The sequence below is a fragment of the Hemicordylus capensis genome, chromosome 9 (genome assembly GCF_027244095.1).
Source record: "Hemicordylus capensis ecotype Gifberg chromosome 9, rHemCap1.1.pri, whole genome shotgun sequence".
Taxonomy (NCBI): domain Eukaryota; kingdom Metazoa; phylum Chordata; class Lepidosauria; order Squamata; family Cordylidae; genus Hemicordylus; species Hemicordylus capensis.
In genome coordinates, this window is record NC_069665.1 from 7,206,095 (window position 1) to 7,228,249 (window position 22,155).

The window sequence follows — 22,155 nt, forward strand, 5'->3', positions numbered from 1 at the left end:
TGTTTCCTGCCCCCTGCCTGATGGGGGTTCCCTGACCCCCGAGATCTTCAGCCCAGATCAGCTTCAGATCGGGCTGCAGCTAAGCACACTGCCCCCATCCCAGTCAGTCAGTCAGATGTCCCACACAGAAATACGACATAATGAGTACACCTGGCATATACCTGCACAGACAGATGTTAGTCATAGCTGTGGTGTGTACAAGCTTTGCACCTGGCCTGTTTATACATCCAACCAGGCACATTGGCTCCATATCCTCTCCAAATGACTGTTCTCGAAGGAAGCTGTTCAGGTCTGTAAGCTACATCTATGCAAAGCGGGGACTTCCTTTCCATATTTTCACAGCAGTTCCCTCAGTCAGTGCGGTGAATGCTCTTTAAATGGAACAATAGTTTGGCTCTTCAGCGGAGAGAAGTGCTTCAGTCTTGATCACACAGGTGCAGCTTTTTGCATTGCAGATTTATATCATTGCATTTATGTCCTGCTCTTCCTCCAAGGAGCCTAGAGCAGTGTACATGCTTCTGTTCTTCCCAAGACCCCTTAGAGGTAGGTTGGGCTGAGAGAGAGGAGGCCCAGAGTTACCCAGTGAGTTTCATGGCTGAACAGGGGATTTGAACTTGGGTCTCCCCAGTCCTAATCCAACATGCTGTCAGTGTCTTGTAATTCCTTTGGAATTATGAATAAAATATTTAAGAACAGGTGTTCAGATATGTTCATCTAAGGAAAAGGTGTTCTGGCCTCTACTTTCCCAAGTGTCTTACCTGCTTCAGATTCCTCCATCTTATACAGCATGTGAACGCAACTGGTCTATGATTGGAAATACACCAGATCAAGAAGTAAAGGAACATGTGAAAAGGTAGAGAGGCTTGTTTCAATACAGGCAATTCAGTTTTGATAATACATTAAGATGATAGAAATGAAGGATCAGAAGAAGCAGAAACTTCTGATAGTGATACCGCACTTCTAAATGTAATATACCAAACCTCATCAATGTTATGAGCAAGACAGGTTATACATAATAAATGCTCCTAAAGAAACAAGGTGACTTGAGACCCGTAAAGGATGCTAGGAAAAAAGCATTGCATATATTTCAATTTTCCCCCAAATCTCAATTTCCTCCCTGGAAAAAAAACGTTGGGTTTCTTCTCCACCCTCCATGACTTCAAAACATCCGGAAATTTCACACACCTGGTTAAGGACATTTAAAAGCTGCTTGTGTGACCCTTATGTGCAGATAGAATTGGCAAGGTTGTAGTTAAAAGCAAAGTCTGCTCAGCACCTTTCCTTTCAGTCATTCCCCCCCCCCTTGTCTATTGTTCAACTTTAAACAGCTGGGCTTGTTGGCTTGTTTTTCCTGCAGACTATAGTATTGCAACTACTGTAAGTTTATCAGAGGTGTTTTCCCCTCTGGTTTAAAAGAAAAGCTTTTATTCCTGTTTATGTTGGAAGCTTCCTTGATATGCTGACTTGAGAAAATAGGAAGCCGGCATTTCCACTCTGCTGAAAATGTGTTTTGTACCATTTGTACCTTTCACATTTAAAATGGGCCATGTGCCGTGTTCTTTCCTGACCCATTGTGCGTCTGCAGAACAATACGTGAACCAGCATAAGCGTCTCTGTCCTCTGGCAGCCTAATTTTTGCTTTTAACATCCTTCTAACTCTTAACCCTCTAACTTGATTGCTCCTCCATGTCCCCTGAGCCACATAAAGAGGTGAAATGGGTAAAACCAGCAATCAAACATGTGAAATGTTGACATGTTAGCAGGGCTTTCTAACTTACAAAACTTATTTAAATTGATTGTGTGGTTAATGCCAAATAAAATATTTAAACTACCTTTTCCCGCCTTAACAAGACCCTTGAAAAATACTGCCAGAGAATCCTGACTTACATCCAGAAGAACGCTGCACTTGTACAAATTTGTTGTGCACTGAACTCAGAAGACGCTTGTGTTCTAGACTAGTGCTGCATTGGTCAGCAATGTTGCCATTGTGCAAGGAGTGCAAAGAAAGGAATGTCTCTCCCAGACCAGTCCTTGTGCTAGTGAAAGATGTTGACAAGTTGCATAGCGCATTGCACAGCTTTGTATTTGTCCCAGAGAAGGTCTTCCACTAAATTGGGGGTGGGCACCCTTGGTCCTCCGGTTGCCATTGAACTATAACTCTCATCATTGTGGCTGGGAATGATGGGAGTTGTAGTTCAACAACTGGAGAGCCCTAGCAGTTGTGCTGCATTGTGGAGCGCCACAAACTTCTGAAGTGTGTCCAGCTTCTCTCATTGTGCTAGCACCACACGCCTGGATGCCAACCCCATCCCACTACCCTTGCTGCACAAGCAGAGTGCTTGCACAAGTCCAATGGGAGCACAAGAGATTGTAGACCGTTTAGCATCTGTGATAAATGACCTTCTTGCAGCATTAATCTGCATGGCAGCCATGGATTGCTGGTCATGATTGTAAACTGAAAGCAGTAGTCCTCTTTAATGCATGTTTCTTCAGTGAGCTAAAGCTACATTGAGACACACAGGTCTGGTAAGAACTGATCTGCCAGATTTCCTTACACTGTAATCTCAGTTGATCATTACCAACTTCGCAAACTAGCCCACTTACGCCTCAAATGTTCACACATCCACCATCTTGAATTGGGGTGGATGATGTCATCACAAAATTTATTTATTATTTCTCTGCGTAAACCACCCTGAGCCATTTTTGGAAGGGTGATGTAGAAATCGAACAAACAAACAAACTACGCCATTGAGGTGTCCCTATGTGTCACTACAGCTGAACCAAATTTGGTCCAGATCGGTCCAGACATTTCAGAGTTGACAGGGAGGGATGCATGTACACACACACATACACACACACACACACACACCCTTGGGTAAGCTCATAAGCCTACTTTCCTTAAGGAAAGCAGTCTTAAAAGGTGCATTACTAGACTAGCTTCAGTATGGCACACTTAAATCAGTTGTGTGTACTTAATTATGCTGTTAACTTTACCAGATCCCAGTGATGGGAGGCTAGGCAGGCTGGGTTTTCCAAATGTTGTTGCCAGTATATTGTGACGGGGATAATGGGAGTTGTCGTTCAACAGCTGGCGAGCCACAGTTGCCTACCTAGAGGATTTTCAAGGCATGTCAAAACATTATTGAGTAGTCAGTGGGCCATAACAACATATAATAGCAAAAATAAGTGATTTGAGGAGCCCTGGCCGATGGAAAAACCCTCTCTTAGATCTCCCCCCACTGCCGGCTTTGTATCTAGAAACTGGCCCTGTGTTGTTGTGAGAGCTTGCTAATGCAATTCTCTTCCAGGAATTGACTGTGCCAGGGAGCTATCTTTTCTCCATTGTGCCTGCAGTCAAAATAAATTTTCTTCCAGACACAGAGAATGTCCAGAGAAGAAACACCATCTTCTGATAGGGCAGGGAAGGACCATTTGCCTCTAGTAATTAATGCCGCAGCCTTTCAGGGTCATCCTTCTTGTTTTTGTTTTTGGCATTTATATACTCCCTTTTTTCCGTAGAGCCCGAGGTGGTTTATGGCATCAATAAAAACATTGTAGAAAGATCAGGGAAATATGAACAAGCCATAGGCAATCTCCTCCAACAGATGAGAGGGACAGGGCACCTTTCTTGCGTCCCTAAGGACCCTTTGGTGTTGTCCCTGATGGTGGCAACCCCACCAGCAGGTCAGCTCTGGGAAAATATCCTCTGCCCCAAAAGTGGCATCTTGAGGTCAAAGATGTCAGTCAAGGGGGTGGAGCTGTTTGTGTTCCTCCCAATACTGCTCTCTCTGTGTCTTTCTGAGCTGTGTCATCTCCATAGCAGCAGTCCTGTGGGTGGGTGGCAGGTCTTCTCGGTGCTGTTTTAAGAATCTGTACAGGAAACTGTCATATGCACAGCCATAGTGGAGAAACTGGAATTCTAGGCCATTTCCCCCCCCTCTTCCTCTATATTTCTAGAAAAACGCAATTTTTAATTAAATGCTGTAGACCAGGGGTTCCAAAGCTGTGATACTCCAGATGTTGCTGAACTACAATAAATTGTAGGCCCATAGGAAGCTGCCATATACCAAGTCAGACCCCTGGTCCATCTAGCTCAGTATTGTCGACACAGACAGGCAGCAGCTTCTCCAAGGTTTCAGGCAGGAGTCTCTCACAGCCCTGTCTTGGAGATGCTGCCAGGGAGGGAACTTGGAACCTTCTGCATGCAAGCCTGCGTATCACAAGACCAGCTCTTTTCTCTAGAAAGTGTAATAGTGAAATAAAATCACAGAGCCGTCAAAGGCCTGTTTACATTTGCATCAGTAAAAATGATGTTTAAAATTGAATGAGGCTATTCTCACGATGGGGGGAAACCAGGCTAAAGAAGCCCAGCCTGGTTTTTCCCCATTGCGAGAACCAGTGGTTCTCTGGTGGCTAGCCTGCCAAAGTAGCCCTCCTCTTAGCCCAGGTTAGCGGAGCAAGCGCTCCGCTAACCCGGGTTTCCTGATTGTGTGCTGCCACAGCACGGTTCCGCCCCATAGTGACACATGAGTAGAACCCCAACTGGGGGGCTGCGAGCAGCCTCCCAGGCTCGGGGGGGGGCTATCCAGGATGCCCCGCACGCTTGCGTGGGGCGTCCTGGAACTTCCTGGGGCCACGATCCCCGCAGCCCCGGCTGGCTCCGTAACAGAGCTGGCAGTCATGTGGGTGGCCGATCCAGCTGTCCAGGGCTGCCTTTTGATCGTCTGCGGGGAGAGTGGGCTAAGCCTGCTCTGCCCGCAGACCTCCGGAAGAAGCTCTTCTCACCGATCGTGAGAAGAGCTTCAGTGTGTTATGACTCTTGGGATTATTGCATGTTGAAGTTGTAATTTGAAGGCTCCCAGTCAGTTCTCAGCTGCTATGAATTCCAAATATAGATAGTACTTGCTGTGAGCCACATCTGTCTCTGCTGTTGCAGGGGAGTTGGCAATATATTGAACCAAGATTTGTTAGCAAATCAAACAGACTTCTAGGAAAAGCCTGGCTGGATCAGGCCAAAGGCCTATCTAGTCCAGCATCCCGTTTCCCACAGTGACGCACCAGATGCCTCTGAGAACCCCACAATCAACTGGAACATAGGAAGCTGCCTTATACTGAGTCAGACCATTGGTCCATCCAGCTCAGTGTGGTCTACACTGACTGGCAGAAGCTCTCCAAGGTTAGAACATACAAACAGCCCTGCTGGATCAGGCACAAGGCCCATCTAGTCCAGCATCCTGGTTCACATGATACCTCTGGGGAGCCCTTAGGCAAGAGGTATGTGCATGCCTTCTCTCCTGCTGTTGCTCCCCTGCAACTGGTATTTGGGAGGCATCGTGCCTCTGAAGCTGGAGGTGGCCCACAGCCACGAGACAAGTAGCCATTGATAGACCTGTCCTCCATGAATTTGTCTAAGCTCCTTTTAAAGCCATCCAAGCTGGTGGCCATCACCACATGCCATGGTTGCAGTTAGGAGTCTCTCCCAGCCCTGCGTGGAGATGCTCCCAGGAAGTGAACCTGAGATCTTCCTCATACGAAGCGGATTTGCTCTTCCGCTGAGCTACGGCCCTGTCCCCTAAGGGGAATATCTTTCAGCAGACAGTGCTCACACATGTTGTCACCCGTCCAGATGCAAACCCTGCTCAGCAAAGGGGACCATTCATGCTCACTACTGCAAGACCGACTCCCCACACCAGTATTCACGGGCATGGAAGCAGAGTGAAGTGGTCAGATAACGAAGGCATAGAATGGCTGGTACCACTGCTGTTGGGCAATGAGGTTCTTTAAATGCTTTCCCAACAGAAAAAACAACACCCAACTAGAACATTAGTGCCTCTGGAAAACTGGTTGTCACCTAGCATGCCCTTTCCTGTGCTAGCTTTCTACTTAGGAACATAAAAACCGATCTGCTGGATTAGGCTCAGGGCCCATCTAGTCCAGCATCCTGTTTCATACAGTGGCCCACCAGATGCAGAGAACTATTTTATGCAAGGCAGCATTCAGCAATATGGTTCACCCATCGGCCGTCTGCAGCGTAATAGTACCATCTCATTTATTTGTTTATTTGTTTTTTATTAGAAGCATTTAATATACTGCCCACTCCAAAGGCGGTGTACAATGACATGTAAATGAGGTAACATTAAAAATTACAATCAAATTGCAAACTAAAATAGATAATGGAAAGGAAATAAAGTAAACTACAGGGCAAATGCCCGGCGAAAAAGAAAGGTCTTCATTAAGGAATTAAAGACCGGTAAAGAGGGGGCTAGACGAATCTGAAGGGGAAGAGAATTCCAAAGAAGTGGGGCAGCAACCGAGAAAGCCCTTTCGTGGGTCCCAGAACTCAGAACCTCTCAAAAATCAGGGACAGACAAAAGGGTCATTCCCCAGCAGATGTCGAGCAGCCTCAGTTTGCTGTTTTCAAGGAGCGTGAGACTGGCTCATTCTTCTTGGCACGTGGCCCAGCCTTGTTTAGTAGAGTAAACAGTCTAATCTTGGATGGGGCAACATTTTGTATTGACTGTTTCTTTGTTTTCCCCTTCCACACACAGGATACTCGCAACACTTTCAGGATTCTTTTGCGGGATCGTCTTGGAACCTTGGGGGCATTTCTCTTGCCCTCTACTCTGCCTTGTTTTCCTACTCAGGTTGGGACACCCTCAATTTTGTAACCGAAGAAATAAAAAACCCTGAAAGGTAAACAATCCCTCAGGCTGCTGATTCATTAAATTTAAATTTGAAACCCCTCACTGAGATCTGTCACTGGAACGTTGTCCTGAGCTGATATGGAACTTGATCCAAGGAGGGGAAGAAATACATTACACTGACCCCATTCTGTATCTGATGTCCACATTCTGCACAGCTCTGGACCGAGGGTTATGAAGGACAACTGTCAGGATTAGGAACGGAAAACAGATCCGTTCAGAAAGGCTTGGCTGCCTGCTGCAAACTGCATGCAGTTCAGCCTAAGTAACTCTGACATGTGAATAACTTGTAGGCTGCGGCGTTTGTGGAAGGAGACAGACTTTTAAAAAATGTTCTTGAGGCTGCCGTTTATTCTGAAGCTGTGTAGTACTCAAATTTCTTATATCATTTCAATATTTTAATAGTATGGAAGATTGTGTCAAGGCATGGGGAGAAAATAAATAAATAAATATGTATATTTATTTATATTTTTATATGTTTGGTTATTTATTTATTTTTATATTTTTATGTATTCGATTTTTATACCGCCCTATCAAAAATGGCTCAGGGCGGTTTGCACAGAGAAATAATATATACAGGTGAAACTCGGAAAATTAGAATATCGTGCAAAAGTCCATTAATTTCAGTAATGCAAATTAAAAGGTGAAACTGATATATGAGACAGACACATTACATGCAAAGCGAGATAAGTCAAGCCTTAATTTGTTATAATTGTGATGATCATGGCGTACAGCTCATGAAAACCCCAAATCCACAATCCCAGAAAATTAGAATATTACATGGAACCAAGAAGACAAGGATTGTAGAATAGAACAATATCGGACCTCTGAAAAGTATAAGTATGCATATGTATTCAGTACTTGGTTTGGGCCCCTTTTACAGCAATTACTGCCTCAATGCGGCGTGGCATGGATGCTATCAGCCTGTGGCACTGATGAGGTATTATGGAAGACCAGGATGCTTCATTAGCGGCCTTCAGCAATTCTGCATTGTTTGGTCTCATGTCTCTCATCCTTCTCTTGGCAATGCCCCATAGATTCTCTGTGGGGTCAGGTCAGGCGAGTTTGCTGGCCAATCAAGCACAGTACACTGTATACTTTTCAGAGGTCCGATATTGTTCTATTCTTCAATCCTTGTCTTCTTGGTTCCATGTAATATTCTAATTTTCTGGGATTGTGGATTTGGGGTTTTCATGAGCTGTACGCCATGATCATCACAATTATAACAAATTAAGGCTTGACCTATCTCGCTTTGCATGTAATGCGTCTGTCTCATATATCAGTTTCACCTTTTAATTTGCATTACTGAAATTAATGGACTTTTGCACGATATTCTAATTTTCCGAGTTTCACCTGTAAATAAGATGGAATTAGTCATGACTAACTTGTCTCATTGATTTCAGTGGTGCTTAACCATGACTGACTACTCTGGATGTTTCCTTATCTCATTTTTCTGCCCTGTGTTAGGCTTCATTCTCCTTGAGGTGACGAATTTGTTTCTCTGGTGCTTCGCTTCAGTCTGTGGGTTCACATAAGGAAATGCTCCTGCATGCCAAAAAACAGTCCCCTCCACATGGCATGAGAGAGAGTCTTCTTGACCATTACCTGTTTTCTGTGTGTGTACGGGGATGGTTGACTTTTATTTATTTAACTTGTTTGTTTTGGCATGGAGGAGCATTCTGTTACTTCTGCCAGTCTAGAGGTTTACCACTTCAGTGAGAACCAGGCCAGAGAGTAGCCAAGCAAGGTATTTTCCTTGTTTCGCTTGCTTTAATAGAACTCTTAGTTTTTGCACGTAGCTTAGGTCTGCTTGCATTTTTAAACCCATCTCAAATGTGACTGTAAATAGCTGATGTCCCCAGTTTCAAACAGGTGTTTGTCAGGAGGTGGGGGGAGAGGCACTAGCAATTCAAGGTGCTGGTTTTGAGCTTTAAAGCCCTTAATGGTTTGGAACCTGGATATCTGGAGGATATCCTGCTCCAAGGGTTTCTGCCCGCTTGACAAGATCATCAGAGGAGGCTCTGCTCTCCTTGCCGATGGTGAGACGGGCTCGGTTGTCAAGCACGCGGGACGGGGCCTTCTCAGTCATTGCCCCCAGACTTTGGAATGCTCTCCCGGCTGGCATCCGTTCCTCAGACTCCTGGACAGTTTTTAAGGGGAAAGTAAAGACGTAGCTCTTCACCCAGGCTTTTAAATGAAACTATCGTTTTTGCTGCTGCTGCTGCTTTGTGTTTAATGTATTAATGTTTTAAATGGGTTATTCAATTTTTTAAATAGATATATTTTTATACTTCTATTATTTCTTCTATATTTTAATTATATATTGTTTTAATTCTACTGTAAACCGCTTTGAGATTATTTTAATGAAAAGCGTTTTAGTTCAGTTTATTTACGGTCGCTGACCAGTGAAATATATTCATACTGCTTGAATAGTTAATCCTGCTATTCGTAGGTCTTATGGAGTCCAGCTATACAGATATACTCTTACTTCGAATTCTAATGGCAATGAGACAGAACTTAGCAACTGCAGAAGTAATGTTGTCATCACCATCAAATAAAAGAGAGCTAGAAAAGTGTTATATAAATCGAACAATCACTCACTCAATCAATCAATAATAAATTACTACTCCTGCATTTTGTTTTTCTCATTTAACCAGGAACCTGCCACTGGCAATTGCAGTTTCTATGCCGATTGTAACAGTTATCTACATCTTGACCAATATTGCCTACTATACAGTGTTGGATATGAATGCTGTGCTTGCTAGTGATGCAGTGGCAGTGGTAAGTTTGGCCAATGTTTTCCCTCCAGGGTTTGTGTGCTAAATATTAACTCCTCTACGAGTACCTCCATTTTCGGCTGTGTGGGCTTTTTTAGTTAGTGTGCCAGTTTCAGTTTGTTCTGCAGCCACTTTTCATGACTTGGCTGCCTTTTGACTTTTCCAGCCTCATGGAAAGAGGCAGCATGGTGTAGTGGTTAGAGTACTGGACTAGGACCGGGGAGACCCGAGTTCAAATCCCCATTCAGCCGTGTTACTTGCTGGGTGACTCTGGGCCAGTTACTTCTCTCTCAGCCTAACCTACTTCCCAGGGTAGTTGTGAGAAAAAACTTAAGTATCTGCTCTGGGCTTCTTGGAGGAAGAGCAGGATATTTAAAAAATGGCAAAAAATAAATAAATCACAGAGGCTATTAACATGAGCGTGCAAAACTGGGCTCAGGGACCCCAGCCCGGTTTTGCACTCTTGTGTGAACCACTGGAATTGCGCCCGATCCCGGTGGCTACATGGTGGCAAACCCTCCTAATTAGCCACATAGTTAAATGAGGTTAAGGGAGTGAGCCCTTAGGAGAGGAGAGCTGGTCTTGTGGTAGCAATCATGCCTTGCCTCCTTAGCTAAGCAGGGTCCACTCTGGTTGCATCTGAATGGGAGACTAGAAGTGTGAGCACTGCAAGAGATTCCCCTCAGGGGATGGAGCCGCTCTGGGAAGAGCATGAAGGTTTCAAGTTCCCTCCCTGGCTTCTCCAAGATAGGGCTGAGAGCTACTCCTGCCTGCAACCTTGGAGAAGCTGCTGCCAGTCTGTGAAGACAATACTGAGCGAGATAGACCAATGGTCTGACTCAGTATATGGCAGTTTCCTATGTTCCTATGACCTTGTCTTTTTGATTGTGTGTCAGCTGGCACACTTGTGGGGGGGATCCCAGCTAATGCCCCACTGACTCACGTGGTGCATTATTGGGACTCCAGGGCGTGGGGTGGGCACATCCCGGCATCTGAACCCCTGGAGCTGCTGGGTGAGTCGTAGGTGAGCCATCGCTCGTCTGGGCGGGTGATCCTCCCACCCAGGAATGGACAGGAGCTCTACAGTTTAGAGCAGAATGAACCGAGAGTGGTACCCCCACCCAGTGAAACAAGCAAGAAGCTTTCAACCTTCAGGGCTATAATGAAGAGCCCTCTCCATAAAGTGACCAAGTGGTGAAGTTGCATTTCTCTCAGACTTGTTACTTAATCAGTAGACTGCAGTACAGGTTGTGCAGGAATCAGTGCTGAACTGACGACTCTTGCTAGGGGTTGGCAGAACTGGCCGCCAGCCGCAGCTCGGACCAGTTTCGGGGTTTGTGAACATGTCGCGATGCAGATGACTCTGGAAGGAGTTGCTGCTTCTGTTGAGGCGTCAAGCAGATTGGAAGTAGAGCATGTCGGCTGTGAGGCAAATGGACCTTATACAATGTGGGAACGTGCCAGAGAGACCCTGTGACGATACTGGGGTGTCTCCAGCATACTCTTGCTTGAGGCAAGGACATCAGTTGGGTTGGAAGCCGTGTGGTGAGCTGGCCCTGCTCCAGACCATCACCTCTCACTCGAGGGATATTGACCAGGGTTTGATGGCCCACTTGTGGGTTGGTACATGGAGCACGAGAGAGTGAATAGAGTGAAGCTAGCAGGGCCGTCTGCTGATAGTCTCCTGCTTGGGGGCCCTCAAGCCCACAGTAATCTGGGAGTGGTCAACTAACGCAGAAGAGGTCTTTGAAAAGTATGTGTTTCATTGTCAAGTTAGATTGTCATATGAAAAAGAGAACAGCAATCGTATTTCTTATCTGTTATTTAGGGGCTGAAACGCCTAACCTTTTGAATTTACTGAGCTCAAGCGGATAGGTTACGTCACTTCTCTGCTTTCTAGCCCTTCTAAAACTGTTGTGATGGGTAGGACTCCGTTGCGTTGAAGGTTAGCATTTTAACCTAAGATTTATTTTCCAACATAACAAAAAGAACTTGAAAGCTTGGGGTCTCGGAGGCAATGTTAACAGCGTAACCCCCGTGTGATGAGCATACTTTATTTTTGTTTCAGTACAAGAACTGGAGCAGCCTTGTTACTAAACCCCAAAAGAAACTCAGCACCCCCAAAATGTACCCATTTGGTCTGTGGTATAGGGGGAGTTCTTCCATTTTTTAATTTTTTTTAAACAACCTTTTCCGCTGCTGCAGCATTTAGAAGCACTGAGAACAATCTCAGTCAGCAGCTGGCTTCTGCTGTGAGTGGTTTTTGTTTTTTATTTTAAATCTCTATAACGAGGCAAAAGATGACTCTGATTAGTTCCTGCCTTATTAAAGAATATAACAACAACAACAACAACAAGGCAATTTAGCAGGCATCAGCAGCCACCATCAGTCTTTATGCTTCTAAGTGCTATTTTAAGCCACTCCTGTGGTGAAGAATTCCTTTTTAAAAAGAAAAGAATAAACACGCAACACTAAAATTTTAGATTGCCAGTGGCAACCAGGTGTGTAGTTAGGGACAAGACTGAACTTTTTTCCTTTTGAAAAAGGCATGCTGCCCAAACTCTTGAACCACCTTAAGTGGCACAGCGGGGAAATGCTTGGCTAACAAGCAGAAGGTTGCCAGTTCGAATCCCCATTGGTATGTTTCCCAGAATATGGGAAATACCTATATCGGGCAGCAGCGATATAGGAAGATGCTGAAAGGCATCATTTCATACTGTGCAGGAGATGGCAAAGGTAAACCCTTCCTGTATTCTACCAAAAGAAAACCACAGAGCTCTGTGGGCGCCAGGAGTTGAAATTGACTTGACGGCACACTTTACCTTTACCAAACTCTTGTCCTGTTGGTGTGAACGAAATATTCAACAAAGCTAGGGGTTAATACAGTAGCTTCCCTGATCTGCTTTGTCACCATGATGACCTCATTTAAGAGTCATAAGCTCTTTTCTAGTGTGTGTTGACTCTAGCTCACCTGTGTCTGCCTAACACACCTTTTTTTTCCTGTGTCAAGAAACATGTCCTTGTTGGTCCGATCTAATGTTCCAGTTGGAACTTGTTGGAGCTAATGTTCCAATTGCCTAAGACACAGCTATAACTAGGAAAGTTGACAGGCTGGTAAACATTTTCCTTAAACACACACTCCCCTGATCTGTGAGGCTTCTGTAGCATGCCCTTCATGACATAAAAGCACATTGATAGCCGTGCCTGAATCTTTTCCCATCTTCAACAAAGTATTGCATGTTCAATATGTGTTGTGTCCATTGTTCTCTCTAATTTTTTTCCATTTGTGTGTGGAATTACATTTGTTCTGGGTGGCAGTATCAAGGCAGTGTGTGCTCGTGTGCGTTCAGGGTGGGGCCGTCCTGTTTCAACCTGAGCAAGATCTAAAATTAACTGAGTGGACATCAAGAAATGTGTGAGCATGCGCGCATGCACACGCCTTAAAGGGAATACTGGTTGTGTCTGGCTGTCATTCTTTATTTTTAATAGACTGGAAGGTCTGGCTATCCAGGTCAGCCGTCAAATCTCCTATGCTAGCCATTATCAAGGAGGGATGAAGACTCCTAAATATTGTAATAAGCAGTTACATTTCACTTATCACCAATGGGGTGAATTTTTTCTGAACAATGCTTAGATGATCTGTGCAGTAAAATGACTACGGCTGATCTTGCAGTTGTATCCTGCCTAATGTCAGTGAGGCTGCTAGTTCTGTCTTGTAAATATCCCCTCGACTCAATTAGCTCAAGGTGACCAAGCAGAGGAGGCAGTACAAACATTGGCTCTCTCTCCCCGCACCACCTTAGACCATGAATGACTAACATAGGTGTGTTTCTGTAGAGAGGTTGATAACAGATTTCTCTGGGCTAGTAGATTTTGTGGACTTATTTGCAAAGCTGATTTATGGAACCAAATCAAACCAACTATATCGCCTTTATGATATGATATTGCTCTCAGTCTCTCTCTCAAATCCTCATCACTTTTTCAGATTTGCTGTTCAGGCTTTGAGAGCCTGATAATGACAGTTACTTATGTCTGTAAAAAGGAATGCTTTGCACCATAATTTCTGGAGGAATTTTATTTCGCCCTGAGCCAGTTTTGGAAGGGAAAAACACTATGCTAGATAAAAACTACTCCATCACATTCTTCTTTGAAGGAAGACCTTCTGTGTTTCTTCGGCCTTCTCATCTTCGCAACAAAATCCTAGCTGTGATTTCTCTCAATTCATTTTCAGTAACTTCAGAACACATCTTAATTTTAAAAGCTCTCAAATTTGACAGAAGGCATATGCCTAATTCTTGAAGCTCTTTGAGACACTTTCTGTAGTTAGGCAGGTCTGTTTCGGGCTAACCATTATGAATAGGAAGGAAATTGGGTTTCCTAGAATTCTAGCACTGGAGTTCTATGGATGTGTCTGATGTGAATTCTCAGCTTTAAAATATCAATGGTATGTTTGGAGAACATGTGTTGTGGACATGAGGAGAACTGATCTTGTGATAGCAATCATGCCTTGCCTCCTTAGCTAAGCAGGGTCCACCCAGGTTGCATATGAATGGGAAACTAGAAGTGTGAGCACTGTAAGATATTCCCCTGAGAGGATGGAGCTGCTCTTGGAAGAGCATCTAGGCTCCAAGTTCCCTCCCTGGCAGCATCTCCAAGAGAGGGCTGAGAGAGATCCCTGCCTGCAACCTTGGAGAAGCCGCCGCTGGTCTGTGTAGACAATACTGAGCTAGATAGACTAAAGGTCTGACTCAGTATATGGCAGCTTCCTGTGTTCTTGTGACATAGATAGCTCTGTGTGTGTAACCTTGTTTCAGAAAATCTTGGGCCGGTGTCAACCAACGCTCTGTTAGATGCCCCAACTAAGTTCCCTCTTTTTTGTAAAGTCTCTTTACTCTGAGCGGTGTTATAGCTTAGGCACTTGCTACAGTCTGTTGACCCAAGGGACTGGCTGCATTATGGTCGGAATGGTCTGTACGACTGTCACCAGTTACTCTTTTTCTTTCTTCCCTCTTGTGCCAAAAATTAAATGTCTCACTTCATAGGATACTGACTACAATGGGGACTTTGTCCCAGCATTTATACTATAAAAGTGCTTTTTGAAATGTCCTTGTCTTTGAAGGCTTTTTTGTCCCATTTTACAGATGCAGGACAGAGAAAGAGAAATCCCTCTGTCTCTCTGGCCGGCTGAAACTTGAGACATGGCTCCCTATTTTTAAATTGAATGCTCAAGCACATTTGGGACTGGTTAATCTGCAACACGAAACCATGATCGCTGGTCGAATGACCGTAACAAGAAAGATTTGATTTGAAACCATGATTGCTCCTCCTGCTCACCACCCCCATCCCCTTGTGCATTCTTCGGATTCCTTCCCTGACTTCCTCATTGGGCCAAACCAGAATTTGCCAATGCATCCAGATCTGCTCTGCACCCCATTACCTGTTGAGCTCTGTAGGTGGGGACACAGAACAAGTTATTTTCATTAGCAGCACACTGAGAAGGAAAACTCTTGTTCCTAAGGCCTGACTGGGTCCTATCCTTGCCAGCTTTTAAGTGGGCAGCAAAACATTTTTCTTCCATCTGGCTTCTTATTGATTTATTGACTCTTGTGTCCTCCTGTTCCGTGGCTCGAATTGCTCTGATGTGTATTTCTGTCATTTTTGTGTGCTTTCTGTTCTTCATCTTAAGTTCTTCTAGATTTCTGCTTTGTTTGTGGAATTCAGTAGCCCCTTTAATGAGATGGAAAGACAGGATATCTATATACCTGTACCTAAAAGAGAAATCGGTAAATGATGGTTTGCCTTCCAAACCAGAATCGATAAACCACAGGCTGAAGCCAGAAACCGGGGAGGGAATTGGTACACACAAGGGGAGGAGGGAGACATGTGCTTGAGTTTTGGACCCAACAGGCAGCCATGGTAGGGATGTGTACAAATGACTCATGCAGCCATGGGAGGTGCAGGAGTCGATTCCTTTTTAAAAAGCAGGTAAGAAGGACCTTCCTGATTCTGCACGCAGGCTGCAGTCACATGTGGCCTTTTGAGCCGTGCCCGGAAAAGCAGTGGGCAGCAGAGGAGCAGGTAAGGTCTTGGTTGCCTGCTTTTTAAAGGAACCAACCCCTGCCCCGCCGGTCCGGTTCGAATGCTAGCACCTGAACCAGTTCGGCACTTCCCTAAGGAGGCGCCAAAGCGGTTCAGACACATCCCTAAACTGTGGTTTGGCCATTATGTCTGAACCAGTCAAATATCATAGGAAGCTACCTTATGAGTCAGATCATTGGTCCATCTAGCTCAGTACTATCTAAGCTGTCTGACAGTGACCACACTCCCTGCCTCCTAGCTTGCTTTTTAATTGCACACAACTGAAAATCAGGAGTGTGCACAGCTCCCAAAGCTGGGTAGGCTGCTTGTCCTACCCAGTTAACAGTCATGTGAACGGGTCTAGTGTCTGCATTTTGATTTTGGAGCTATGCTGCTGCTGTCTTATATTGTAGAATTAATCATTGACAGGTCTATCAATGGCTGCTAGTCTGGTGGCTGTGGGCCACCTCCAGCCTCAGAGGCAAGATGCCTCTGAATCTTAGTTGCAGGGGAGCAACAGCAGCAGAGAGGACATGCCCTCACCTCTTGCCTGTGGGCTTCCCAGAGGCATCTGGTGGGCCACTGTGGGGAACAGGATGCTGGACTAGATGGGCCTTGGGCCTGATCCAGCAGGGCTGGTCTTATCATTCAGCATATTGCCTAGGTGAGACAGAATCTAAATCATTTAGTGATCCAGTTTGTGCCAGATTTTTACTCATAATTCTCTGTAGATTCGGTGGCAAATTCAGTCTGAATTGATCTGTAAAATTCCATTTGACCCGAACTGAACTTGGAGAGTAGGACACAAATGTTCTCCAAAGCTAGTGCTTAGTTTGTCAGATGGGTTACTGCACTGATCTGTATACTTCTGGAATACCGACACTTTGTAGAGAAATATTTTGTGTGCTTTGACTTTATATTCAATATATTTAATCCACACCACTCCCCACCCCGCTTTTGTTTCCTCTCATGTGTTAGACATTTGCTGAGCAGGTGTTTGGTGTATTCAGCTGGACAATTCCGATTGCTGTGGCCTTCTCTTGTTTTGGTGGACTTAATGCATCTATTTTAGCATCCTCAAGGTAAAGCATGTCTAGTTCTGGTTTTATCCTACCCAGGGCTGCGTTTCTACCCAAGAAGGCTGGGAGAATCAAAATTCTCTGTTCAGAATAAACTGTACAGACTTGTTAAAGATGCCCATGGTTTACATATTTGGGGATTTGAATTATTCAGCAGATTTATTCAAGAAACCAATTGCATTTAGAGGATTTTGTAATATTTACTTACTTACTTATTTTATTTTCTATACTGCCCTTCCAAAATGGCTCAGGGCGGTTTACAGTTAAAATCAATTAACGGTTAAAACAGAGATTATAAAGCACCATAAAACAACAACAATTAAACAATCAGAACAGTTTAAAAAAAACCCTCCAAAACAGGTTACAACATTAAAACCATTTACAACCATTTAAAAACCCTGGAATAAATCTGTTTGTGTACAAAACTTCACTTGGAGAGTTTAGAACTAAGCCTGTGCACAGGGCTGTCCTTAGGACATGGCAAGCAGGGTAACTGCCCTGGGTCCTGCTCTTTTAAGCCCCATAGAATTAACTGGAAGGGGCCCCCGCACCCCACCAGGCTCTCTAAGGACAGCCCTGCCTGTGTAGTCATAAAAATTTAATTTTTTCTCGTATACTTCTTGGACAGCTGTGTTTATGCTCATCTTTCTGCACAAATACATGCTTGCAATCACTCCAAATGGATTCCTGTGTAGGTGGGAGTTCTTAAGCTCACTGCTTAAATGCCTGGCTTCTTAAAAACTATTTTGCATTGATATTTGGAAAAGAACGAGAGGACAGAGAGCAGGTGAGAGACAGGAGAAGACAGTGCTATGTGCAGAAGACAGATTTGGAGCCATTTGCTGGGAGCGAGTGAAGGCCTAATCCAAGGTCTGTTTTGGTTTCCAGGCGAACAGTAGTCCTTAAAGCTGTTCTCACAACCAGGAATAGGGAAGGGGAAGCCTCCAGTCCTAACTGGAGAGCTGTGCCCGACTGGCCATCATGAGAATTCTAGAAGCAAGGTAGGAGATGGGGATAATGGTAGCCTTTGGAGATGGGCAACACTGGTGAGCCCAGAACTTGAACCCAGCTCCAGAGTGAAGGTGGAGGGGAAGCAACTCCCCACGCCTCTCACCTCCATACCCAGCTTACAGGCTAGCATTTCCCCTTTCTCCTACCCTGCTTGTAGGATTCTCGCTATGGCCAGTTGGAAACATGCATGTGAGAACAGCCCTCTTCTCTATGTGAACGTTTCTGTTATCCAACAAAGCAAAGACATCGCCCATTCTAGTACCGCATGTGGCTTCCTCTTAGATATAAGAACATAACCACATAAGAACAGCCCTGCTGGATAAGGCCCAAGGCCTATCTAGTCCTGTTTCACAGAGTGGCCCACCAGATGCCTCTGGGGAGCCCACAGGCAAGAGGTGTGTGCATGCCCTCTCTCCTGCTGTTGCTCCTCTGCAACTGGGATTGAGAGGCATCTTACCCTCTGAGGCTGGAGGTGGCCTGCAGCCACCAGACTAGTAGCCATTGATAGACCTGTCCACCATGAATCTATCTAAGCCCCTTTTTATATCCATCCAAGCTAGTGGCCATCACCACATCTCGTGGCAAAGAATTCCATAGATTAATTATATGCGGTGTGAAAAAGCACTTTCTCTAGTTGGTCTTAACTTTCCTGACTTTCAGTTTCATGGGGTGACCCCTGGTTGTGAGAAACATTTCTCTCTGTTCACTCTCTCCACTCCATCCATAATTGTATACACCTCGACCATGTCTCTCCTTAGTCACCTCTTTTCCATAGTAAAGAGGCCCAGATGCTGTAGCCTTGCCTCATAAGGCAGGCAAATTCTAGAAAAGGAAGGCAAATGATACACTAGGTTCTGTGATGCCCGGAATCTTCAAAAGTATGCACGATAGATAATTCTCATGGATGCTCTTGAGTACAATCACTTCAGATTTGACAAGCTGTTCTCCTTTGCTTCCGATGGGATGTGAGTCACCTGTGCAACCTGTCATTTCCCCCCAGGCTGTTCTTTGTGGGATCCCGGGAGGGTCACCTTCCTGACCTCTTGTCAATGATCCATATTGGGAGGTTCACACCCGTGCCTGCACTTCTCTTCAATGTAAGTTCATGACTGTGGTTTTTCTGTAGAGAGACCTGTAAGCAGGGTTCCACAGAATCACTCACCATGCTCATTTTAGCAATGCCCCCCCGCCCCCAGCTCTGGCAGGTAGAATGAAGAATAGAGTCAAGTGGTTCCCAACCTGGGTTCCTCCAGATGTTGCTGAACTACATCTCCCATCATTCCCAGCTACAATTTATTGTAGCCAACTGAGCAAAGAGACACCTTTTAAAGTGGCAATTCTCTTACATTTAGCAAGGGGAGAGCAACTGACCCTATCCAGCCCCATAGGAACTTAGGAAGCTGCCATATACTGAGTCAGACCCTTGGTGCATCTAGCTCAGTATTGTCTTCACAGACTGGCAGCGGCTTCTCCAAGGTTGCAGGCAGGAATCTCTCTCAGCCCTGTCTTGGAGATGCTGCTAGGGAGGGAACCTGGAACCTTCTGCTCTTCCCAGAACGGCTCCGTCCCCTGAGGGGAGTATCTTACAGTGCTCACACATCAAGTCTCCCATTCATACACAACCAGGGCAGACCCTGCTTAGCTATGGGGACAAGTCATGCTTGCGACCACAAGACCAGCTCTCCTCTCCCTAGCCCCAGCACAGCATCCCTCCAGTGGCTGTTGCTGGTATCTGCTTTATGTTTCTTTTTAAATTGTGAGCCCTTTGGGGAAGGGGACCATTTTATTGATGTATCTTTCTTTGTAAACCGCTTTGTGAACTTTGGTTGAAGAGCAGTATATAAATATTCATAGTAGTAGTAGTAGTTCGGCAACATCTGGAGGAACCCAGGTTGGGAGGCACTGCACTAGGTAATGGCAAGGCGGTACGCAGGCTTTGTAGTTGACGGTTTGCTTGGATCTTTAGCAGAAATGTTTAAGATGCAGAAAGTGGGTCAAGTCACTCTGTCGGAACTTGGCGAGACTAATTTTCATTCTCTTCTTTCTGATCAGTGCCAGCAGGGATTCCTGGCTAAAAATAAAGGTGAGCCTTGTGACTGGCGAACCTTGTAAATAAATAGAAGAAATGATAGAGAGTCATGCATGGCAAGTCTGCATAGTTCTCTCGGTTTCTTTGGATGGCTCCTTGAGCTCAAAATAAAACAGAAAAATAGAGTAAGCACCAGCGTGGAATAGTGGGTCGAGTGTTGGACTAAGACCAGGGAGACCCAAGTTCGAATCCCCGTTGAGCCATGAAACTCACTGGGTGACTCTGGGCCAGTCACTTTACTCCCAGCCTAACTTACTTCACAGGTTTGTTGTGAGGATAAGTGTAGCCGTATGCACAGCACTGGGCTCCTTGGAGGAGGAGCAGGATAGAAATATGAAGCAATAAATAATTCTTGTTAGAAATGCAAAGATTGCTTTCCAGCAGAAGAGAACCTTTCTTAAGCACATCGTGGTGTGTTTTGCAAGTTGTCTGTGCATGTTTACTCAGAAATACGTCCCTCTGAGTTCAGTGAAGCTTACTCCCAAGTAAGTGTGCAAACGATTGTAGTCTTAGGAGATGTAAGGAGTTTGTAGTTGGAAGTAATGAAAGGTTTTAACTGGAATGCAGCAGATTTCCCTCCTCTTTTTTTAAATGAAGGCCTTTACTCATATAACTTTTTGGAGCACTCTGAGAGCCCTAAAAGTATGTTCAAAAGTCTGGCTTCATCATGAATCCTCAATAAAAAATTAAAGCTCCAAATATAAATTTTTCAAACTTTCCCATCAGAGAGTTTCAATGTTCTAGCTTGGAAAACAATCCCTGGGACTCCTGTTCTGGGTTTGGTTTGTTTGTTTTTTAAACTGCCCTGACCTTTTTTGTTTTTGTAATAACATTTAACAAGCTCTTTACTTCCACACATTATCCACACTTGCTATAGTTTCCACATATCTTGGGTTTTGCTCCAGAAAATGTAAATGTTGCATCAAATTTGCAGGCGGAAAAAGATCAGCCTTCAAAATTAGAAAAGAAAAAGAGTAAAAACTCATGAAATTATAGAAAATATAAGTCAATACAATGAATGTATGTGTTCATTAACCTCGATGACGCCTGAGTTGAGACAGAATTGATGGAGCGGCTATTCATGTTGAAAATGCATGTAATGGTGGTGTAGAATTGTGATGAAATGGGATTGCTGTAGACTTGTGTGTGCGCACACATGTAACAGATTGTTGCTTGGCCAAACTGATATTTGAACTGATATAGGCCAAACCAAACTGATATTTGTGGATCCCTACCTGTAAGTCCGCCAGACTGCAGAATCCGTCTCATGGGAATCCTTGTAGAGCGATAATTACAAACTTTGCAACTTGTATGCATTGGATGAAAAGGAGACATGTTGTCGTCTTTGCAGTCGTAAAAGCCCCTTAACGTAAATGATGGGCAGAACACACAGCGTTTTGTCTTCCGCATGCCCCAAAGGTAAAACTTCATAAACTTAAATAACCCCTTGCCTGCTTAACCCCTGATTATCAAATGCCAGTCCAGATGTGGAGGGCTACTGGGAGGTGTTGGAGCTTGGGCTTTCCAGGAGGTTGATGTTCTGTAATTGTAGAGTAGCCACTAAGAAGACATTTCCCTCCATGCTGTTCTGAACGTAATGCCTAGATGGTAAGACGGCATGGCGGGTAATGTTATGGTCTAGGAAGACAGACCCTCTCCAGTTGGCCTCACTGTCCCCAAAGAGGCCCCATTGGCAAGAAAGGGGCAAGTACTTCTGGCAGCACAGATGCTGGAAAAGTGCCTCCCTTTTGAGCTTTTCACGGCATCTTGGTTATCTTTTCTTAACAGTGTTCGATGAGCCTCATATACTTGACTGTAAAAGACGTCTTCCAGCTTATTAACTACTTCAGCTTCAGCTATTGGTTTTTTGTGGGGCTCTCAATAGCCGGGCAGCTCTACCTCCGTTGCAAGGAACCCGATCGACACCGGCCACTCAAGGTGAGAATTGTAACAGGCAAATCCTCCTGTCATTTTTATAGACGCAAGGCTTCCTAGAACCGTCGAATACAGTTCTCGTTGAGGGGAATATCACAAGCCTCTGAGGCTGTTCTCATGACCGCAGGAACGCGGACTAAGGGAACCCAGCCTGCTTTCCTGCGGTCATGGGAACTGCTGGGAGCTGCATGGCTCCCTCCAGTTAACCCGCTTAAGTTAACCCAGTACTCCACTAACCCGATTTTGGCGATTGTGAGTTGCCACAGTGCAGCTCTGTGCTGCAGCAACTTGTGAGGAGACCCCTGCTGGGAGGCTAAAACAAGCATGGGGCATGCTGGGACTTCTAGGGGCTGAGCGGGCCCCGATCCCCACAGGCCCTACTAGCTCTGTGATGGAGCTGGTAATTGTGTGGGCGGCCGACCCGGCTGCTCAGGGCTTCCTGGGTGCTCGTGTGCAGGGAGAGCAGGCTTGGTCCGCTCTCCCTG

The 22,155-nt window shown here is 45.1% G+C and overlaps 1 protein-coding gene across 9 annotated transcripts in view; it reads left to right on the forward strand.

Annotated features, from left to right (window-relative positions):
* Nucleotides 1-22,155, forward strand: part of SLC7A6 (solute carrier family 7 member 6) — a 47,290-nt gene that overhangs the window by 19,760 nt on the left and 5,375 nt on the right. For 8 of the 9 annotated variants that reach the window (XR_008311323.1, XM_053271492.1, XM_053271490.1 and 5 more), the window contains 5 exons: nucleotides 6,549-6,693; nucleotides 9,359-9,482; nucleotides 16,535-16,638; nucleotides 18,647-18,743; nucleotides 21,524-21,673. Coding sequence is in view for 8 of the 9 variants with exons in the window: in XM_053271492.1 (XP_053127467.1) it covers nucleotides 6,549-6,693; nucleotides 9,359-9,482; nucleotides 16,535-16,638; nucleotides 18,647-18,743; nucleotides 21,524-21,673 (620 nt within the window). In the remaining variant the exon portion in view is untranslated. The remainder of the gene's footprint in view (nucleotides 1-6,548; nucleotides 6,694-9,358; nucleotides 9,483-16,534; nucleotides 16,639-18,646; nucleotides 18,744-21,523; nucleotides 21,674-22,155) is intronic. The other variant, XM_053271497.1, reaches the window with a different exon arrangement.